Source organism: Gadus morhua, chromosome 15, assembly GCF_902167405.1.
Source record: "Gadus morhua chromosome 15, gadMor3.0, whole genome shotgun sequence".
In the NCBI taxonomy this organism is placed as follows: domain Eukaryota; kingdom Metazoa; phylum Chordata; class Actinopteri; order Gadiformes; family Gadidae; genus Gadus; species Gadus morhua.
Window position 1 is genome coordinate 26815565 of NC_044062.1, and position 20334 is coordinate 26835898.

Genomic DNA, 20334 nt, shown 5'->3' on the forward strand with positions numbered 1-20334 from the left:
AAAGCACCCAAGGTCTCTTTTGGGTATGGATGCAACAGACACTTCTGGCTGAAAACCACTTACTTGGTTAGATTTTAGCTTAGAGTATATTGTCAGTACAAATAAATTGTTAATTCAATATTGATCAACAACTAATGAACTAATGAACACTTAACAACCAATGCAAGCTTGAAGTCAAAAAATCTAAGTTGTTGAAACCAATGTTAAAGTTAACCAATAATGATCAGGGAGAAACCAGATGCACATTTATTTCAGCACAACACTAGGGCTCATGTTTGTCAGAGCACAACATACAGACACAATCTTATCAAGAAATGTCATGTCTTCATCCTTGCATGGCAACACCATGTGAATAGGTACTTTAGCTGACAAAATGGTGTACTTGTTGCGGACGGTTCCGATCACCCTTTCCACATGAATTCGGAGGTGGGCAATTTTTCTTGTGCTCTCCACGTCTCTTGCATCCAGCTGACTGCGTCCTTTTGTGAAAGCAGGGATCTTTACTTCGGCACACATAAGTCCTACACTGTCCTGTATGTCAAAGGCGCGGTCAGCCAACACCAAATTCCCAGGTAACAGTTTGTCCAGAATCCCACAGTTATCAGTTACGTGCTTATCACTGACGCGTCCCCCCAATTCCTTGGAAATGAAAGAAATTGAGCCCTGTGGTGTAATACCAATAAGGAACTTCATAGTTGTGTTGTGTTTGTAGTGGGAATATGACTGAGCTTGAGCTTTAAGATTTGATGGTGTCTGTATGAATATTTCAAAACAGTCCAGAATAACAGCAACACGCTTCCCAAAGGCCTCCACAAACTGATGGGGCATAGTTGCATGCAACGCATCTCGCCCTGGCCAGTTAATCAAAGGGCTGGTGCGCGCATGCAGAACATTTATGGTGTCACTGAACGTTTTGGAAACAGTTTTTCTGTCTACACAAAAGAGGTGGGCAATGTGTTGTAAAGGTAAGTTTAGTCTAAGGCGCATGAGGGTCAGGAAAAGCATCTGAAAAGGTGACAGAACTTTACTACTCTGTGTCATGTACGATCCAACACAGGCTAGAACACCCATGACAACTTCAAGGTGTGGAAGTCCAGTGTAGTATTTCACTTTGACGTTGTCATCCTTCAGGAAATGTTCATCCATTTTTCTCTGGCCAAGCTCACATTTCAGGGGTCCTGTTCTCTTCCAGCAGCCGGTTGATTTCAGCACGCCGACGCTGACAGAAGTCACATTCTGTCAGCAGTGTCTGGTCAGCTCCATCCTCTGCTGGTGCTGGTGTCTCCACTGTGGAACAGATAAGGAAATATTTTAGCTAAATGTGCATCATGCAGCTGAAACAGCAAGAAAAGCAATATAAGGTCTTGTATCTGCTGGCTCTGTAAGGCTTACCTGGTGGAACAAGGTCATCAATAACTGTCTCATCCATCGCAGGTGTACTGTCAGTCCTTTGCCGTTTTCTTTTGTTCTGTCTCTCATAGCGTGCAGTCTTTGTGGCCTTCATCTCAGTGTGGCCCAAGTGTAGTGATGGTGCCCAATCCGGATGCGAGTTGTACATTTCATTTGCTGGTTTTCCTGGTAACACAATTTAAAAATGATTATCCATAGCAGAAGTGTTGAAAACATATAGAACCATAATGTTATGAAAGATCCTTAATATACATATTATTATATTGTATGATTACATTACATTACATTTGGCTGACGCATTTTTAACCAAAGAGACTAACAACATGGTAACAGTTAAGTTTTAAATCAATTCTCTCAACAATTTTAGGACAATTTAAAAACGGTAGAGTACAGTAAGAATAAGTGCATCAATGAGTGCTGTTTTTAAACAGTTGAGTGTCAGTTCAAGACGGCTGGTAAGTGCTAGGATCAGCAAGACTTGTAAGTGGTGCTATGAGAGATGTTGTTCTCCAAAGAGCTGGGTCTTCAGGAGTTTTTTGAAAATGGAGAGGGATGTCCCTGCCCTTGTAAGAACTGGCAGTGTGTTCTACCAACGAGGATGAAATGCTATATCAAATGCTATATCAACCAATGAGGATGAAATGCTATATCAACCGTCTCTGATGTTATGTTATGTTATGTTTGTGTGGGCGCGCATTCATGTATGTGGTGTCGCGGTTGAAGGAAAGAAACAACGTAGATCTAGGCTATAAAAATAAAATCGTGCATCTTTAACTTACCAGAATGAAAATGCAGGGAACACACTCTCATCGACATCGGGATACTGTGGAAAGTTATGTTCGGTCGTCTTACAGCCGCGATCCAAGCGAGCCGACGACTCTTCGTTATCTCCGACACTTGGTCTCCGTGGTTGCGCCTCCAGGCAGGAAAGCGGTGGAAAGTTAACCCATTTTCTATCTTTTTCCCATGGCGATCATGTGTTGCGCTGTTACAGCCCACAATACAGCAACGGTTTACCATGGTTGAAATCAAGTAATAAGGTGAAATTAATCAAATTAAAACAAGGCTGAGAGGGAGTACAGTGCGCAGTAGTCATAGGCAGTAGTCTGAGTAGCGGCAGGTAGCGGTAAAGGAGGCCAAAGTCAAAGTCAAAGTCAAAGTGTGTTTATTGTTGCATGTACCAAATTGCTTCAGCACAGCAAAATTCTTACGACTTGGCAAGCATCATTCATCTACGCAGTAGACGTCATACATATAACAAAAATAACATAAAACTCTAAAACAATATGACAATAAACCATATAAAATGTAACATTAACATACAAAAAATTAAAAAACAACCTATATCTCTGTAGCACTATGACATTATAACAATATAACATTTAACATTAACATTCCACAATTAGAGTACAGTAGAAGGGCTAGCAGCAGTTTAAGTGGAGGATAAGTTAAAAGTTTTTAAAATTGTGCAAATATATCTATGAAGTGAATTGTATGAGTGGGGGAGCAGGGAGTAGGTGGAGGTGGCAACTGTTCAGAGGCTCAGTGTTTCTGATTCAGAAGCCTTACAGCCAGGGGGAAAAAGCTATTTGTGAGTCTGGTAGTCCGTGTTCGGATGCTCCAGTAGCGTCTACCAGACGGCAGCAATGAGAACAGTCCATAGCCTGGGTGGCTGTTGTCCTTTAGAATCTTTTTTGCTTTCCTCAGGCATCTACTGTTGTAGATGCCTTGCACGGAGGGGAGATGGCTGCCGGTGATACGCTCCGCTGTCTTCACCACCCTCTGCAGGGCCTTGCGGTCGGCAGCGGAGCAGCTACCATACCAGGCAGTGATGCAGCCTGAGAGGATGCTCTCAATGGTGCATCTGTAAAAGTTTGTTAAAGTTTTTGAAGACATGCCAAACTTCTTGAGTCTCCTCAAGAAGTATAGCCGCTTCTGTGCAGTTTTGACTGCTGAGCCTGCCTGCATGGACCAGGTTAGGTCATCCTTGATGTACACACCGAGGAATTTGAAGTTGGAGACTCTCTCCACTTCAGCTCCCTCGATGTGTATGGGCTCCTGACCCCCCCTCTGCAGCTTCCTGAAATCCACGATCATTTCCTTGGTTTTGCAGACGTTGAGAGACAGGTTGTTGTCTTGGCACCATTCTGCCAAGACCCTTACCTCATCTCTATAGGCGGTCTCATCGTTGTTAGAGATGAGACCCAGGATGGTAGTGTCGTCTGCAAACTTCAGGATGATGTTGGAACTGTGTGTTGCCACACAGTCATGCATGTACAGGGAGTACAGGAGGGGACTGAGTACGCAGCCCTGGGGGGCCCCGGTACTCAGGGTCAGTGAGGAGGAGGTGTGGTTGCCCATTCTCACCACCTGGGGTCTGCTCGTCAGGAAGTCCAGGATCCAGTTGCACAGGGGTGTTTTAAGACCCAGGCCCCTGAGCTTCGGGACGAGCTTGGCAGGCACAATAGTGTTGAATGCTGAGCTGTAGTCCACAAACAGCATCCTCACATATGTGTTGCTCTTTTCCAGGTGGGAGAGGGTGGCGTGTGTAGCTAGGGCAATGGCATCGTCTGTTGATCGGTTTGGACGGTATGCAAACTGAAAGGGGTCCAGGGTGTTGGGAAGGGTAGAGCAGATGTGGGTTCTGACCAGCCGCTCAAAGCACTTCATAATTGTGGAGGTCAGTGCTACAGGGCGGTAGTCATTCAAGCAGGTTACTGATGTTTTCTTTGGTATGAGGATGATGGTGGCCTGTTTGAAGCAGGTGGGGACTTCAGACAGATGCAGTGATAAGTTGAATATGGAGGTGAATACCTCCGCAAGCTGGTCAGCGCACCCCTGAGGACGCGGCCTGGGACTCCATCGGACCCCGATGACTTCCGGGGGTTCACCCTTTGGAGCTCTCGCCTCACGTCAGCCACGGTCAGGGACAGAGTGTAGTCGTCCTGGTCCTCGGCCAGTCTTGCTGAAGGAAGGGGGTTGGTTGCCTCAAACCTTCCGTAAAAGGTGTTGAGGTCGTCAGGGAGAGAGGCGGCAGGCTGATCATCACTGCTATTTCTCCCTTTATAGCCAGTGATGTGTCGCAGGCCACCCCACAGGCGTCGGGGGTCAGAGCTGAGGTAGGTGGACTCCAGCTTGTCCCTGTGGCCATCAACATGGCGGCCACGCAAAGTAATTACGTCATGACACCCAAGCCCTATTAACCCAGGTTTAGATAGTTGGTCATATTACAGGTGGAGTGTTAACATGTTTTTGCAATTGTTGAATACATTTCAAAGAGTTTTGTGCCAATGTGTGTATGCATCCTTTTTACCGCAGACTGTTTGAGTAAAGGCCTACATCAGAGATGTGGAAGCATAATGAATAATACAATGATTAACAATATTAGGACATAAATAAAACATATATCAATTATATCATATTGTAGCTGTTCATATGTGAGATTTTCACAGTAGGGCATACTGTAACTATATGTGTAATTCCAAAGAGTCGCCAGCACAGATAGGAGCCAAGTCAGTCAATTTATCAACATAAAAGGTTGATTGACCTCAGTGTTAAGAGTTGCACTGACTGTTGAAAACAAAACAGAAATAGATTAAAGAAACCGTCGGAATAATCTAACCAGTTCATTATGTGCTCTGTATGACAATACAATTTGACCTTTCACAGGTCACCAAAATCTAGTCTTTTCATTGAAGACTATGCCCCTACCTTTTCTATTTGAAATCTTAAGACATGCCTGCGGTGTAGCTTCAATCATTTAGTTGTCAATAGGCTGCTCAGTTAAATATGAGGGAGCGAAGAGCCACACGAATTGTCAAGCAAAACTCTTGAGCTTCTGAAATGTTTTTTGGGAAAGTAAGGCCCGACTCTGACATGATCATAGTACACAGGTCAAATATATCTTCATCGCAGGGGACAGCTGAGAGGAATTTGCAAGCCTCTTTGCAGATATCAAGATCACTATGTGGAACAATAAAGTCCTCAGTACCCCAGAGCTGTGGTACAGTGAACATCACATCAGGGATCCCACTGGGTACGTTGGGATTATTGGTTGGCCGGATGCGGTGGCTGTTCCAGACCCTCTTAATCTCATCTAGCTCGTCCTACCAGACCAACATGAAAGAAAGTAGGCACGATTATTGAGAAATTAAGATAAGCTTACCCACATTTTAAGCTACCCCAGTAAAAAAGCTGTTCACTCACTACTTTACATTGTAGCAAATTGTCATTTCTTAGGCCCACATACTTTCAAACTCACCTGAATAATGTTCCGAAAGCAAAACTGCACAAGGGATTTGTCCAGGTAGCAGGCCCGGTTCCAGAACAGAATGCCTTGGGGTGCATCTGAGATTACAGGGGGTGCACCAGTACTATACTAAAACCAGCTACCCAGCTTCAGTTCAGGCTTCGCTTTTTTACACACAGGCCTTTCTACCATAGACAAGCACTTCTGCGTAGTTCTACTGACATGTTGGGACAACAATCATTTACTGTGCTTAAAAGATGGTATCATATCATGTCTTGTGATGTGGAGAACATTTCAGCTGCAACATTAGCTTATTGATATCTTAGATAGCTTTGAATATGAGATAGGTTTTTGATATGTGTGATGTGTGAGGTGTAAAAAAGAACCGAATTCTCGGAAAAAACATGTGACTGCAATTCAAATATAACGTTTATTTTTTATAAATTGTGGCAGGATATTTCGAGTGTGTTATTGCTTTATACAACAGTTATACTAGTAAATGTACTGTTAATAATAATGATTGACAATAGATTGTGATTTGTTTGTTTATTTAATCATATAAACGAATGAAATTGCTTCCAGCAACAAAAATAGATCCCCATTCCCCACTGAGCGGACTGTTGCCAAGCAACATATAAACAAAACACCATACATAAATGCGGAGATATTTTGTCAGTTTGGTGAACAGTCAGAGTGATGTTGGACGCTCGCTCATATCTCAACGGTATTCAATGGATATTGTCACAAGTTTAATTACAATTTGTTTGTGAGCAAGTATTTTATTATTTTTATCATATTTATAAAAAAAAATATATAGATATTTTATTTATTTTTTTCAATTGAGGGTGCAAACAATTTTTTTGGGGGTGCAATGCATGCTTATGCACCCCCGTAGAACCGGGCCTGCCAGGTAGTCCCCATTACACAGGCCCTCGTCTTTCATTTCTCCCAGGAGTTGTATCCAGTACTGGATACTGTATCCAGTATCCCGTACAATGCTGTCTTTGCGCAAAATACTCCACCAACTTTCAATCCTCTGATTTGAAGTACTTGCTCCTGCAATGTAGCTTTTTTCACCTGCTCTACTGTCAACATCACTGCTGCGCAGGTAAGTCTGGATATCTCGGACAACCACATTCCGTCCCTAAATCAGTGCGGACAATTCGGGGACAGCCACCAAACGCCTCAACGGCCCCTATGAAGTAACCCCCTATGATGCTTGGGTCGCTACTTGTGTAGGCGGCTTTCAGCCATATGATTTTCTGCGAAAAGCCATCAATGCACTGATGCAGATCCCATGTGGCTTTAATTTATCATACGCATCTATATGCCAGATGTAGTTGGGTCCTGCGGCAAAACACTGTCTACTGCTGAGTCTTCTGGAACGACGAATGGCCGATGCATCAGGGTCCAAGGCTGAAAGAATAATACGAACATCTTACCTAGTACGATGTTCGTACCTAGTACAGGCGTGCAAAATCGCATGGTAAATCGCATGATAAACCGCATGTCAAATCAACTACTAACAACTAACCCGACTCCCCCTGAAATTAACACTGTACCTATATGTATGGTGGTGCGGCCCCGCTCTGTCTCGAGGTGTAAAACCCACAGGCAAGCGCCGCGACCAGTATGTCCAACTCTGGCGATCCCACTGATCGCCTCAGAGCTGAGTGTTAACCAGACTCCCTCTGAAAATAACGCTGTACCTATATGTACGGTGGTGCGGCCTCGCGCTGTCCCGAGGTGTAAAACCCGCAGACGAGGGCCGCATCCAGTATGTCGAAACCGCGGTATCCCCTTGACCGCTTCAGAGCTGAGTGTTAACCGGACTCCCTCTGAAAATAATAAAAAGGAAGCACTCAGAATAGGGTTCATGAACATAAGGTCGCTTTCAGCGAAGGCGCTCTTGGTCCATGATCTAATCATTGATAAAAAGATCGACATACTGGGGCTTTGTGAAACCTGGTTAAAACCAGATGAGTTTCTAGCCTTAAACGAAGCTACTCCACCCCATTACGTTAGCACCCAAGTATCTAGAGAAGTTAAGAAAGGTGGTGGAGTAGCCCTGATATCTAATTCTAAGCTTAATTTAAAGCCAAAGAATAGATATATTTTCAGATCCTTTGAGGTGCTAGCGCTTTGCACCTCAGCTCCTCGAGAAGCAAAACGAGTTCCAGACTCTTTTGTTTTAGCTGTAGTATACCGTCCCCCAGGACCGTATTCAGTTTTTCTGGATGAGTTTTCTGACTTTGCAGCTGATTTGGCTACATACTCAGACAATATTTTGCTTATTGGGGATTTCAACATTCATGTGAATAACCCATCTGATGCCCTTGCAAGGGCTTTTCTGTCCATTACAGATACGCTTGGCTTCAAACAGCTCGTCCAGCACCCAACCCACATCGGTGGAAACACGCTGGATCTCGTTCTGACCCGCGGTGTTGACATTTCACAGCTAGTGGTCTCTTCCTACACCTCAGCTTTATCAGACCACTTTTTGCTCACTTTCCAGGTGGTGGTATCCTGCCCCTGCGACGATCAGCAAGCTACTTTCAGCTGTCGCCGCATCACACCTGCAACCATTACAGCTATGGAAGATAAGTTATCTGGTTCACTTGCACCTCTCTGTAACTATAGTGGTTCTGTGGAGTGCCTTACTGATGAACTCAACATTGCCTTGTCTGTTGCCATTGATTCAGTTGCTCCGTACGTAACTAAAAAACGAACATTGAAAAAACCAGCTCCTTGGTTTAATGCAGAAACGCGCATTTTGAAGCGAAATTGCAGGATTCTTGAACGCAAATGGCGCTCGACTAAACTTGAGGTCTTTCATCTTGCATGGCATAATAGTCTGATCACCTATAAGGGTGCGCTGACTATCGCCAGGAACGCCTACTTTTCTAGTATCATTAATTTGAATAGAAATAATCCTAAGTTTCTTTTTGACACGGTGAGGAGTCTCACTCAGAAACAGAATCAGACCGTAGGCTCCTCGATCTTGGCAGGTGAATTCATGGATTTCTTTGAGAATAAGATTCAATCAATTAGAGAGGAAATTGATGCTTACCGGGCGGCTAATCCTACACATCCCGTGGGGCAGGATGGGGTTCTGCCAAGTAGGATGGTGAACTCTGACGCAACTCTTTTGGAGTTTAAGGCAATTTCCTTGACGGAACTTGAAAGGGTGATAAAGGCCTCAAAGCCAACAACTTGTATGTTGGATCCGCTCCCTTCTAGGGTTCTTAAGGAACTCCTTCCAACGGTGGGGCCTGTTATCCTCTTGCTTATGAATCTTTCGTTTTCAACAGGAATTGTTCCTTCCAATTTCAAGGCTGCGGTGTTAAAACCGCTACTCAAAAAGCCTGGCCTAGACCCTGAATTAGTCAGGAACTATCGGCCTATATCGAATCTGCCCTTCCTGTCCAAGGTACAGGAAAGGATTGTAGCAAAGCAAATTGTTGACTATTTGACGAGGAATAATCTCTTCGAACCTTACCAGTTGGGGTTCAGGATTTTCCACTCAACTGAAACTGCTATTACAAGAGTTGTAAATGACATCCTTCTTGCTTTGGATAAAAATACAAGCACAATGCTTGTGATGTTGGATCTGAGCGCTGCGTTTGATACGATCGACCATAGCACTCTTTTTCACCGTCTTGAACACTATGTTGGTTTCGGGGGTACGGCTCTTGGTTGGCTTGAATCGTACCTCACAGATAGAACCCAATTTGTGCTTCATGAGGGTGCAGAATCAAAGCATTGTAAATTGCGCTTTGGCGTACCACAAGGGTCGGTTATTGGTCCATTGCTTTTTGCAATTTATATGCTTCCCCTGGGTGACGTTATCCGCAGCTTCGGAATTAGTTTCCATTGCTATGCGGATGACACCCAGCTCTACATTCCTGAAGATTCCGGGGACTCGGCCCAGATTCAAAGGGTTGAGTCCTGTCTAGCTGCTGTGAAGGGCTGGATGTCACAAAACTTCCTACAGCTTAATACTGGGAAGACAGAGCTGATGATTATCGGCTCGAAGCGGGACCGGGAAAAGTTTGAGGATGTCTCTCTGTGGTTGGATGGCTTCGCCATCCCACAGAGTGCATCCGTCAGAAATCTTGGTGTCTTGTTTGACCCTCAATTATGCTTTGATCAGCATATAAGAAGTATAACTAGAATTGCCTTTTTCCATTTGAGAAACATTGCAAGAATCAGACCAATGTTATCTGCAGTGGATGCAGAGACACTGATTCATGCGTTTGTCTCGTCAAGACTGGACTATTGCAATGCACTGTTCTCGGGATTACCGAATTCTACCACAAAGAGTCTACAGCTGGTACACAATGCGGCAGCTAGATTGCTGACCAGAACGAGAAAGTTTGATCATATTACACCTATTCTCGCCTCTCTACACTGGCTACCAATAACTTTCAGATCAGACTTTAAGGTGCTATTGCTAACCTATAAAGCCTTGCATGGACTATCTCCATCGTACCTGAAGGACCTGATCATTCCTTATAGTCCTTCTCGGTCTCTCCGGTCTTCGGGAGCCGGCCTTCTTTCATTGCCAAAGGTTAAAAAGAAATCGGCTGGACAGAGAGCGTTTGCCTATCGAGCCCCCTTTCTATGGAATAGGCTGCCATCAGCGATCAGGGAAGCTGACTCTGTGGAGCTATTCAAAGGGAAGCTCAAAACGCATCTCTACAATCTTGCATTTGGAGTGTGAAAACAACAGATGCGTAGTGACGACTACTCTGTTTGCTTGTGCTTTTGTTACTACATTATACATTCCCACTATGTACTTTTCCGTTCTAATTCACTATTCTGTCAGTTCTAGCGTGTTGCGGGTGCTGGACTGGATGCCTGGACTCTCCTCATGGATAACCGGCCGGAACCCCATCACCATTGTTTTTTATATGTTGTGCATGTATTTACCTGTGTGTCAATTGTGGCGCCCATTGCACTCCTGACCATCCCTGGAAGAAGGGATCCCCTACACTGCGTTTCTTCTCAAGATTTCTTCCTTGCTGATTCAAGGGAGTTTTTTCTTGCCCGTGTGGGGGCATGGGTAAAGGGGGGTGTCACAAATACTTGGCCTGTTAAGCCCTTTGAGACTGTAATGGTGATTAAGGGCTCTACAAATAAAATTGAATTGAATTGAATTGAATCTTCCTTTTTTGCACGAATGCCATTTGACAAGCACTTTTGGTGCATCCATCTGTATCCGTGAAGTCTCCCAGGTCCTTTCAGATGCTGAATAATGAAATCTATTACTTCCCCGAGATCAGCATATACTTTGCGCGTCAAGCCATGCATTTTTAGCAGCCGCATTAGGTGTCTCTTGCTAATTATGACTCCATGCCTAACCGCGAGTGACTTAAGTATTTGATTATAATCCATCCCTAAATGAAAATAAAACAAACTTAATTCTAAGTTTTCCATGTTCTCCAACGTATAGGCCTACAGCCGACAAGCTCCTAGTTTGATCGTGGCCACAACATAGGCTACTAATTCATGGCCACAAATTATTATTATGTGGCCACGAATTATTATGTTGTGGCCACGAATTATTTATTTTGTGGCCACAAATTATTTATTTTGTGGCCACGAATTATTATTTTGTGGGCACGAATTATTAATGTGTGGCCGCAAATTATTATTTAGTGGGCACGAATTATTAATGTGTGGCCACAAATTATTATTTCGTGGGCACAAATTATTATTTTGTGGGCAGGAATTATTATTTCGTGGGCACGAATTAGTGAATATTCACCCATGTCACCAGAGGGGCACCGTAGAAACACATGCAGTTTAACTCAAAATAAGACAGGGCATGTGTAAAAATTATGAGAAGATGTCAGTGATCGTATGTTTGAAGGGAGATTGTTCCAGTCCGATGGCGCTTTGAACATAAATGCTTTTTTACCAATTGTTTTATACACTGTATGAATGGAAAAGAAGTACTGAGATGAGTGTCGTAATTGATATGTTGAGGAATATGGAATAAAAAAATGTTGTAAATAAGCAGGATAATTGCAGTGTATACATTTAAAGATAAACTGTAGCCAGTGGATATGTCTTCTTAAATTGAGTGCGGGCCATTTGAGTGCGTTATACATGATACAGTGATGAGTGTAAAATGAACAACCAAGAACAAATCTACAAAGACAGTTATATGCTGTGTTGAGAGGTAGAAGATTTGTTTTAGATGCATTTAGATATACTACATCAGCGTAACCAAAAAACAGTAAAATAAGTTGTAATGCCCTGTTTACACCTACCAGATAGTGTGCCCCGATGATGCCCGATGGCTATATCAGCAACTATCGTTATAACATTGGCAAATAGCGTGGTTGCATCGGGAAACACTGTTACTCTTCCCGGGAACATCGTTAGACAACGGGAAGAAAAGCTCAATCATCGGGCAACAGCGGCAAAGAACGAACATGTTTGTTAATTTTGGGTCTATCGGGGTAGGATCGGTTACCAGGTGGTGCTATGGGCTAATCGGCTATAATCGGGAATAGAACGGGAGTATAACGTGAGACATCGTAAGTCGTTCGGGAATTTTCCTGGGGTGCATCGGCTATATTCGTTAATCTTCCGCGCTTTATCGTGTTTTATCGTCTTTATATCGGCAACCTCAACACACGAAAGACCCCCGAGAGACACCCGACGTCTCTAGGGAAGACACACGGAATAGCACGTTTATTACACGAATGCACACGAATTACAGCCGATAGAGTCACGCTATTTATTTTTTACCCGAATTAGACCCGATGTAAGCCAATGTAACCCGAAACATACAGATTGCAGGCCGAATTATACCGATAGTCTAACGTCAAATAACGATTGTGACCAGATTGTGTTCAGGAAGACCCTCAATCTGTCACTTGGGTATAAATCGGGGGTGATAGATGGATGTCCAACTTTTATAATTAAGGGGGTACTTCGCCCATTTAGAACCGACGTTCTATTATTATAAAATCGCTATTGTAATATAAATAAATACATAAATAAACATCAGTCTAAACCAGTCTCCCCTTGGCCTTCTCCCGAAATGACGTCAAATGCCAAACGCACTTCGGGTGTCTTCCCTGGCATAAATCGTTATGTTATCGTTATAACATCGGGAATGTGTAAATGCTACCCCGATAAATGGACCCGATCATACATTTTTAGCCCGATGTCACCCGAATCACCCCGACTTCCGGGGTCGGTGGCACATTCCATCGGTGGTCCATCGGCCAATAGCGGCCATTAGCGGGATGGTGTAAACGGGGCATAAGGGAAGTTTCTTTCGAACATTAGATGTAAAACAGTTCTTAGATCGAAATAATACACCAGTACCAAAGTTGATTTTACGAAGCATATAGTCAATGTGAGGTTTGAAGGTAAGTTCTGAGTCAAGCCATAAACCTAGATATTTAAATTGTTCAACTCTAAGCAGATTCATACCATCATTACATGTTATTATTAAATTATTAGATTTTGTTTTTAGATTATGTTTTGTACCAAAGACCATGGAATACGAATTTGATTTATTGAGCAGAAGTCTGTTAGATGAGAGCCAGTTTTGAACGATATCAAAGTCCAATTGAAGAGCATTTTGTATCTGTGAAATATTAGATTTAGAGGCATAAAGGACAGTATCATCAGCATAAAGTTGAACTGAAGTTTTAGAACAAATCACAGGAAGATCATTAATAAAAATAGAGAAAAGAAGAGGTCCAAGTGTTGAACCTTGGGGTACACCCCTTTGTTGTACAAAAAATCAGACTTACATCCCTGAAGAACAACACATTGCTTTCTATTATGAAAATAAGAATTAAACCAGAGAAGTACATTTTGCGAAAAACCAATTGCATAAAGCTTGTCTAAAAGTAAATAGTGGTCCACCAAATCAAAAGCCTTCTTCAGATCAATAAAAATAGCTCCTGTGAGATCACCAGAGTCAGATGCTGAAAATATATCATTAGTCAACTTAACAAATGCATTGGTTGTTGAGTAATTAGGTCTAAATCCAGAATGAAAAGGTGAGAGGACAATGTTTATTTTAAGATAATGTGATATTTGATTAAAATATATTTTGTCAAAGACTTTTGTGACAGTACAGATTAATGATATTGGACTATAATTATTTGGATCATGGACGTTGCCTCCTTTGTGAATTAGCGTAATACGTGTGTCACGCTCTACTGAGGAGACTGGCAGATTAGAACCCAAAAGCACGACTCGGAGACAAGCAAATACTATGATATTCCGATCTTTACTTCGTCAAGCAAATCAACGGGGACGGGGCGGAGAACGTAGTCGGGGACAGGCAGGATCGGGAAACCGGGACATAAGACAGGCGAACGAGGATCCAGAGGGACGAGACGGGGAACGTAGTCGGGGACAGGCAGGGTCGGGAAGCCAGGACAGGAGACAGGCGAACGAGGATCCAGAAAGACGAGACGGGGAACGTAGTCAGGGACAGGCAGGGTCGGGAAGCCGGGACAGGAGACAGGCGAACGAGGATCCAGAAGGACGAGGCGGGTAACGTAGTCGAGGCCAGGCAGGATCTGGTGGAGAGACTTGCATGAACCTAACAGCGAAGACAATCTGGCAACAGGTGAACAGTGCTCAGCCAACTTAAAGGCTCAACTAATCACTTGACGCAGCCCAGCTGCGAGGGTGAAAGGGGCGTGACGGACAGACCGTGACAACGTGAGTATTTCCACATTGTTGGTATCTCACAGGTAGAAAAAGACAGGTTGAACCAATCAGCTAGAGGAAACATAAGGATATGGGAGGCCAATTTAATATATCTTGATTCAATTCCATCAAGGCCAGTACCACTACTCAGACTAAGTTGTTTAATGGCATTCTGGACTTCTTGAGGTGTAATTTTATTAAATGAGAGGGTACTATGACAAGCAGACATATTATTAGAACAGTGATTGTAAGAAAAATCTGATATTGAGCCAGAACAGACTGTGGAGAAATGCTGACTGAACACTTGAGCAATTGAGAGAGGGTCATGAATTATCGCATTATCATCACGTATTTTATTAATAGGGCTTTTATCAGAGGTATTTATTATGGATTTTAAAGCATTCCAGAATTGTTTAGGATTTTTAAACTGGTTGGAGAGACATTCCTTATAGTAATCCGATTTTGCGTTGCGGGTCATTGTCTTGGAAAGGTTCCTTAGTTTCCTGTATGTTTCCCAGTAAGCGTTATCCCTTGTCTGCCGAAATTTGGCCCAGGCCTTGTCCCTCTGTCTAAAAAGGCTTAGAAGATCAGCTATCCAAGGAAGATGTCATCCCTTGACCTTTGACATTTTCCATGGAGCATGTTTATCCACTACTTGTGTTAACTCAGAGTACAGAAAGTCCCAGGCATCCTGCGCAGTTGGAATTAACTGATACCTGTCCCAATTAATAGAAATTAAATCATTGATAAATAGGTCTATATTCATTTTCTAATGTTGTCTGATTTTTTACTAATTTTGGTGGTGCTTTTGGGATTTTAATTTTCCATACACAATAGATAACAGAGTGATCACTGAGGCAGTCTGACAATATACCAGCTTCAACAGATCTTTCAGGATGAGTGACAAGTATCCAATCAAGTAGGGACTGGGACTTAGGAGTAATTCGAGTGGGTTCCTTAATAATTTGTGTTAAATTAAACTTTTTATCTTTACCAGAGGACTTATCTAGCCAAGTTTTGTTAAAATCGCCTAGAATGATCATTTCATTTTTAGAGGGGATAGCATCAAAGGTAGACATCAAGCACTTGGAGGATTCTACCGGGGCAGGGGGTGGTCTATATACTGTACATTACCAACAGTAATATATTTATTCTGATGAAATATAATTTTAACAAAAAGGCATTCAAAGTGTTGGTTTAACTGTAGGTGTAATTAGCTCAGCAGTTAAATTAGAAGAGACATAGCTAGCCACACCACCTCCCCTGGAGCCTCTATCAGCTCTATATAATACGTAATTTTCTAGTTTTATTTCATTGTCTGAGATGTTGCTATTGAGTCATGTTTCGGATAGAGTAATAATATTGGGATTGTGTTGGGCTACCCATGAACGAAGTAAATACATTTTTGGCACAAGACTTCGAATATTCAGATGAATGATTTTTAAACCTTTACTATTATTAATTTGGGATATTTAGGTTTATATGGATAATAACACTGTTCAGGGCTAGGCAGATTAGAGCATCAGAAAATGTTGTAGAGGGTTGTGACAATATAACACAAAAAAAGTAGGCCTGCCACACAGAAACACAAAACTGACAAGAAACAAACACAATACAAAACAGTCACAAACACAAAAAACATTAATGATGACCCAGCAGCCCCAGCCATCCTAGGCCAAGGCATCTCCGTGAGGCGGTATATTAAATCAATAGATGAAGAATAAAAATAGACCGCAAACAGGTCGGTCTGCATCAAAGGAAAAAATAAAGTGATAACGATAGCTCCGCGCCTGTCATCTGTCAATGGAACTGAAAACAACTGGCATTATGAAAGTTCAGTTTTACGACTACCGAATAACAGCCAGATGTAAACAACAGCTTCAGTTTACGGCAGTTACAAAAAAAGAAAGAAAAAGATGCCAGCGATAATAATGCGATAATCGATGGATACAGGCGAATAAGTCGTTAAAAAGTGAAATAAATCAAGGTTTATGTTACGCCTAATTACGCCAAAAGTTCAGTTCATTAAATTATAATGGCAGCCGACGCTGCTCCTGTATTAAGGATTGTAATTAAATGTGAACTTTAATTATGGGGAAGAGGCGTTCATGGGGGTCTCAGGAGAGCTTGAAGAAGTCATAAAAGCTGCTTCAGCGGCTCTGTGACATGTAAACAGCTGTGGTTTCCCGTTGACAATGACATTCAACGTGGATGGATACCGAAGGGAGTATTTTAAATTTAACTCCCGAAGACTCCGTTTAACAGGATCAAAGGAGCGGCGTTTCTTCATTAGATCAGCACTGAAGTCAGGATATATGTATAGTTGGTTACCTTTAGACACCTGCTCCCTCTTCTCTCTGGCAAGATGGAGGATTTTTACCTTATCCTGAAATTGAGGAGTTTGATCAGGATGGGTCTTGGACCTGCTCTGTCGTTGTGGCGGAACGTAGGCGTGCGGTGGGCTCGCTCAATGACCGGAGGAGTGGGAAAGTTTTCCGGGCCAAGTAACTGAGGAATTAACTTGGACATGAACCCCAGGATATCGCGGCCCTCCGCGGATTCAGGAATCCTCACAAAGCGAAGGTTAGAGGCTCGGCTTCGGTTCTCCAGGTCCTGGATCTTGTCCATCAGGTAGGCATTGTCTTTGGTTAATTCCTTAGTCAGCGTGCTGAGATTTGTAACGTCTTCCTCGTTTGCTCCGACCCGCTGCTCTAGTGAATGCACATGTTCTCCAAGAATGCCCAGAGAAACCTGAATGCTGCACAATTTTGTTTGAATGGGATCCACCTTTGAATCTTGATGAGCGAGCATTTCAGTTTGGATTTGTTGTATTCCATCCCATAAAGTTTGTAGGGAGATCTGGCTTTGTTGATCAGCTGCCATTGTTTGTGTTATCCAATGTTGTGCCAAACAACAATATGCAGGAGAGAAAACGGGACTTAAACACTACGATGCGACAGAGGTATAAATATTATAAGTAGGATTGTTTGTTGAGCTATCTTAAGAGGGCAGACCTGCCTGCGTTGCACTCCCTCACGCTGCGACCATCTTGGATGAGTTACTAATATCCGGCGAATATCAAACAGGATGCTAACTTGTACCTGAGGCAGCATGCTCCGGTAGAGCTGCTCTTAAGCATTCTATTAACTGTATTTATGGGACAGAGCCCGATTAAATCTGGATGTTTTAATATGTTTGGTGTTAAAAAACATATCTGAGTTGTTTGAATGACAGAAGCTCCGCTGGCTCGATGCTAAAGCGCTAACTGGAGGTAACAGCCTGTCCTCTCCCGTCCTATTAACTGCATTTATGTCTATGCCTCTTTTTCTTTTTAATATGACCAAACACAATATCCAGAGGACCAGCATCCTTTATTACCTGGCAAACAAAATAATCTTCGAGTTTTACATGTTCTAAAAATGTTAATTGATTGACAGTCCTAATGTTTATTTTCTTGTCTTCTGATACTTTATTACACTATGGAAGGGGAGATTTGGAGGTACCTGGTCAGGGCTTGTTCAGCCTACAAATCCCAGGTGTGGAGACTTCAGGGAAACCGCACAGAGAGGATACTAAAGAGCCATCTCTCATTCATCGAGTGGACTCATTGGTTTGCGAATGACCACAAAGATGACCATAGGCAGATTGCTGCATGGCATTCGCCACTTATTCAAATTGTAGAGGTTGAAGCAGTCTTCATTGTGGTCACTTGCCATAACTTGCCACTGTCATTAGTTTTATCAAAACACCATCAGTAACGTTTAAATTGAGTTGATGTGGACGGCTCTTTTTTTTTGTCCGATTCTTTCAGTGTTCAGTGCCTGTTTGTGAGATATGCATTGTTTGAAAGATAAACCGGGGACGTAAGCGCCGCAGAACGGCTGCGACACGGTCACCGCTGCTGATCGCTGCCACTCTAATCAATGAAACAATTTCCACCGGCTCAGCAGCGTCCCAGAAGCGGCGCCCCGTGCCGGAGCGCTACCATTCCGTAGCCATTGCTCAACCGTGTCAATTTCAACAGAGCAGATCGAGCCGGGAAGGAAGTGAAAAAGTAAAAGCCATAGAGCATCCGGTCAATTTTCAAAATAAAACACAATACTTAGCTCATGTAGCCTATCACAACTTCACATCAACATAACGTCATGACCCGTGGCAGTCAGGTCAGCAGTCAATCAATCAAAGGGTCTCAGAGGGTCGGCAACATGGACGACGAGAGACTGATTGTCAAAGCAGCAACATCAAATAATTTATGAAATATATCATCCTTTTGGAAGGACAATGTCAAAGGACAAAGCCTGGCATTTAATTGCTGTAGGTTTGGGAGTGGAAGGTGAAAAAAATTGCCTTATTGTGTGGAGTAGAATTTTGATGCATCACAATGCTTAGAATTGTATTGAATCGCTACCTGGTGAATCGTAATCGAATCGTGAGGGCAGTGCCAATGCACACCCCTAGTAAATTTCATGTTTTACTTAGTAATGTAGCAGAACGTACATGGTACAAGTTCCAGTTTACTGCATGGACAATGGAATGTATCTATTACAAATGATATGGTAAGAACCTGGTAATACCATGGAAACAAACAAGGCTTCCTTTTACAGTACAGTTTCAGCTTACTTACTGGGTCAATTGTCATGTTTTACTTAATAACGTTGCAGAACGTACATGGTACAAGTTCCAATTTACTGCAAGGACAATGGAATGGATCTATTACAAATTAAATGCTAATAACTTGGTAACACCATGGAAACAAACAGCTTCGTACCCAGTATTTAAGAAGATGTACCATGACACTAGAGGAAAACGGTTCCTGCAGAGGAATTACTTACCAGGTAAGGAATTACTTACCAGGTAAGTAATTCCATAGTTTCTAAGGTAAATCAAATAAACCCTTCATAAATAGGTGTAGCTATGAATAATAACTGTGTAAGACAAGTAATTTATTGGAAAAAACTATGCTAATTTCTAGATAGTACATCATTAAACTTGGGCTGTTACCAACATTAAAATTGGATAACTACAATTGTAACTTGAATTAATTAAGGTGTTTCTAAGAATTGGTTGCCTAATTTCCTAGGAAGTACACAATAATATCTTATTTATTATTAGTTATTACCAACCTAAAACAGTTACAACTACACAGTTGAGTTGTTGGGTAATAGTGGAGGTTTTACTTATTTCTTCAGCTGTAATTCCTCTGTATGTACCTTATTACCAGTGGTAATTACTAGTGCTGTCAGTTTAACACGTTATTAACGGCGTTAATATTTTAATCGCGCGATTAGCGCTTGTCTGGCTAGGCAAACGTAGTTCCACCTGCTGTCTAGCAACAACTAGTCACGTTAGATAAACTACAACACCATACCGGATCTAGCTACACCGGAAACAAAACAACAAGCACGCCGCACAAACTTAAAAGTGTGTGTGTGTTTGTGTGTCACTCTGTTCGAGTCTGCACAAGAGTTTAATGTTGTCATTACCTGTTACCTGCTCTTTCTGACCAATCGCAGTTCAAGGCTCACCAATCGGCTTGGTGGCGACGTTGACAGTTTGTGAGAGGTTTGCGGACGAACAGCTCAGGCTGCCGGATGGCGCTGCAAGAAACTTTTATAAACGCAATATTGTTATTCCGCAGTAATCAGCCCGACAGCCCCGAAACGTTAACGGCCCACCGGGAGTTCTCCCGACTCTCCCGATTACCACTGTGTGTGTGTGTGTGTGTGTGTGTGTGTGTGTGTGTGTGTGTGTGTGTGTGTGTGTGTGTGTGTGTGTGTGTGTGTGTGTGTGTGTGCATAGGTTATTCGATAGCATGGTAATGTGTATAGGCCTACGTACATTTTTCACCCGGCCGCCATCTTCCTCGGAATCCAAGATGGTAGCACGCCTGTACCTGTGTGACTGACTACCTGTGTAACCTGTGTGTGTTTAAGTGTGTGAGTGGCTAGTGTCAGTGTTAAGGATATATCTGTTCATTTACA

At 42.7% G+C, this 20334-nt stretch overlaps 1 protein-coding gene and 2 long non-coding RNA genes across 3 annotated transcripts; 1 reads left to right on the top strand and 2 right to left on the bottom strand.

Annotated features, from left to right (window-relative positions):
• Positions 1–231: 231 nt before the first annotated feature.
• On the bottom strand, positions 232–2578 carry LOC115560071 (uncharacterized). The gene is made up of 2 exons (XR_003979672.1): positions 1393–2578; positions 232–1287 (listed from the first exon to the last, which is right to left on the bottom strand). It is a non-coding gene; the product is annotated as an uncharacterized LOC115560071 (long non-coding RNA).
• A 4320-nt stretch (positions 2579–6898) lies between these two features.
• LOC115560031 (uncharacterized) lies at positions 6899–8168 on the top strand (the record flags this gene model as incomplete). Its single annotated transcript, XM_030379313.1, has 1 exon — positions 6899–8168. A coding segment is annotated over exon 1 (1059 nt), but the record flags the coding sequence as incomplete, so codon positions are not given.
• A 5738-nt stretch (positions 8169–13906) lies between these two features.
• Positions 13907–20020, bottom strand: LOC115560232 (uncharacterized). Its single transcript, XR_003979719.1, has 2 exons — positions 19837–20020; positions 13907–14220 (listed from the first exon to the last, which is right to left on the bottom strand). It is a non-coding gene; the product is annotated as an uncharacterized LOC115560232 (long non-coding RNA).
• Between the last annotated feature and the right edge of the window lie 314 nt (positions 20021–20334).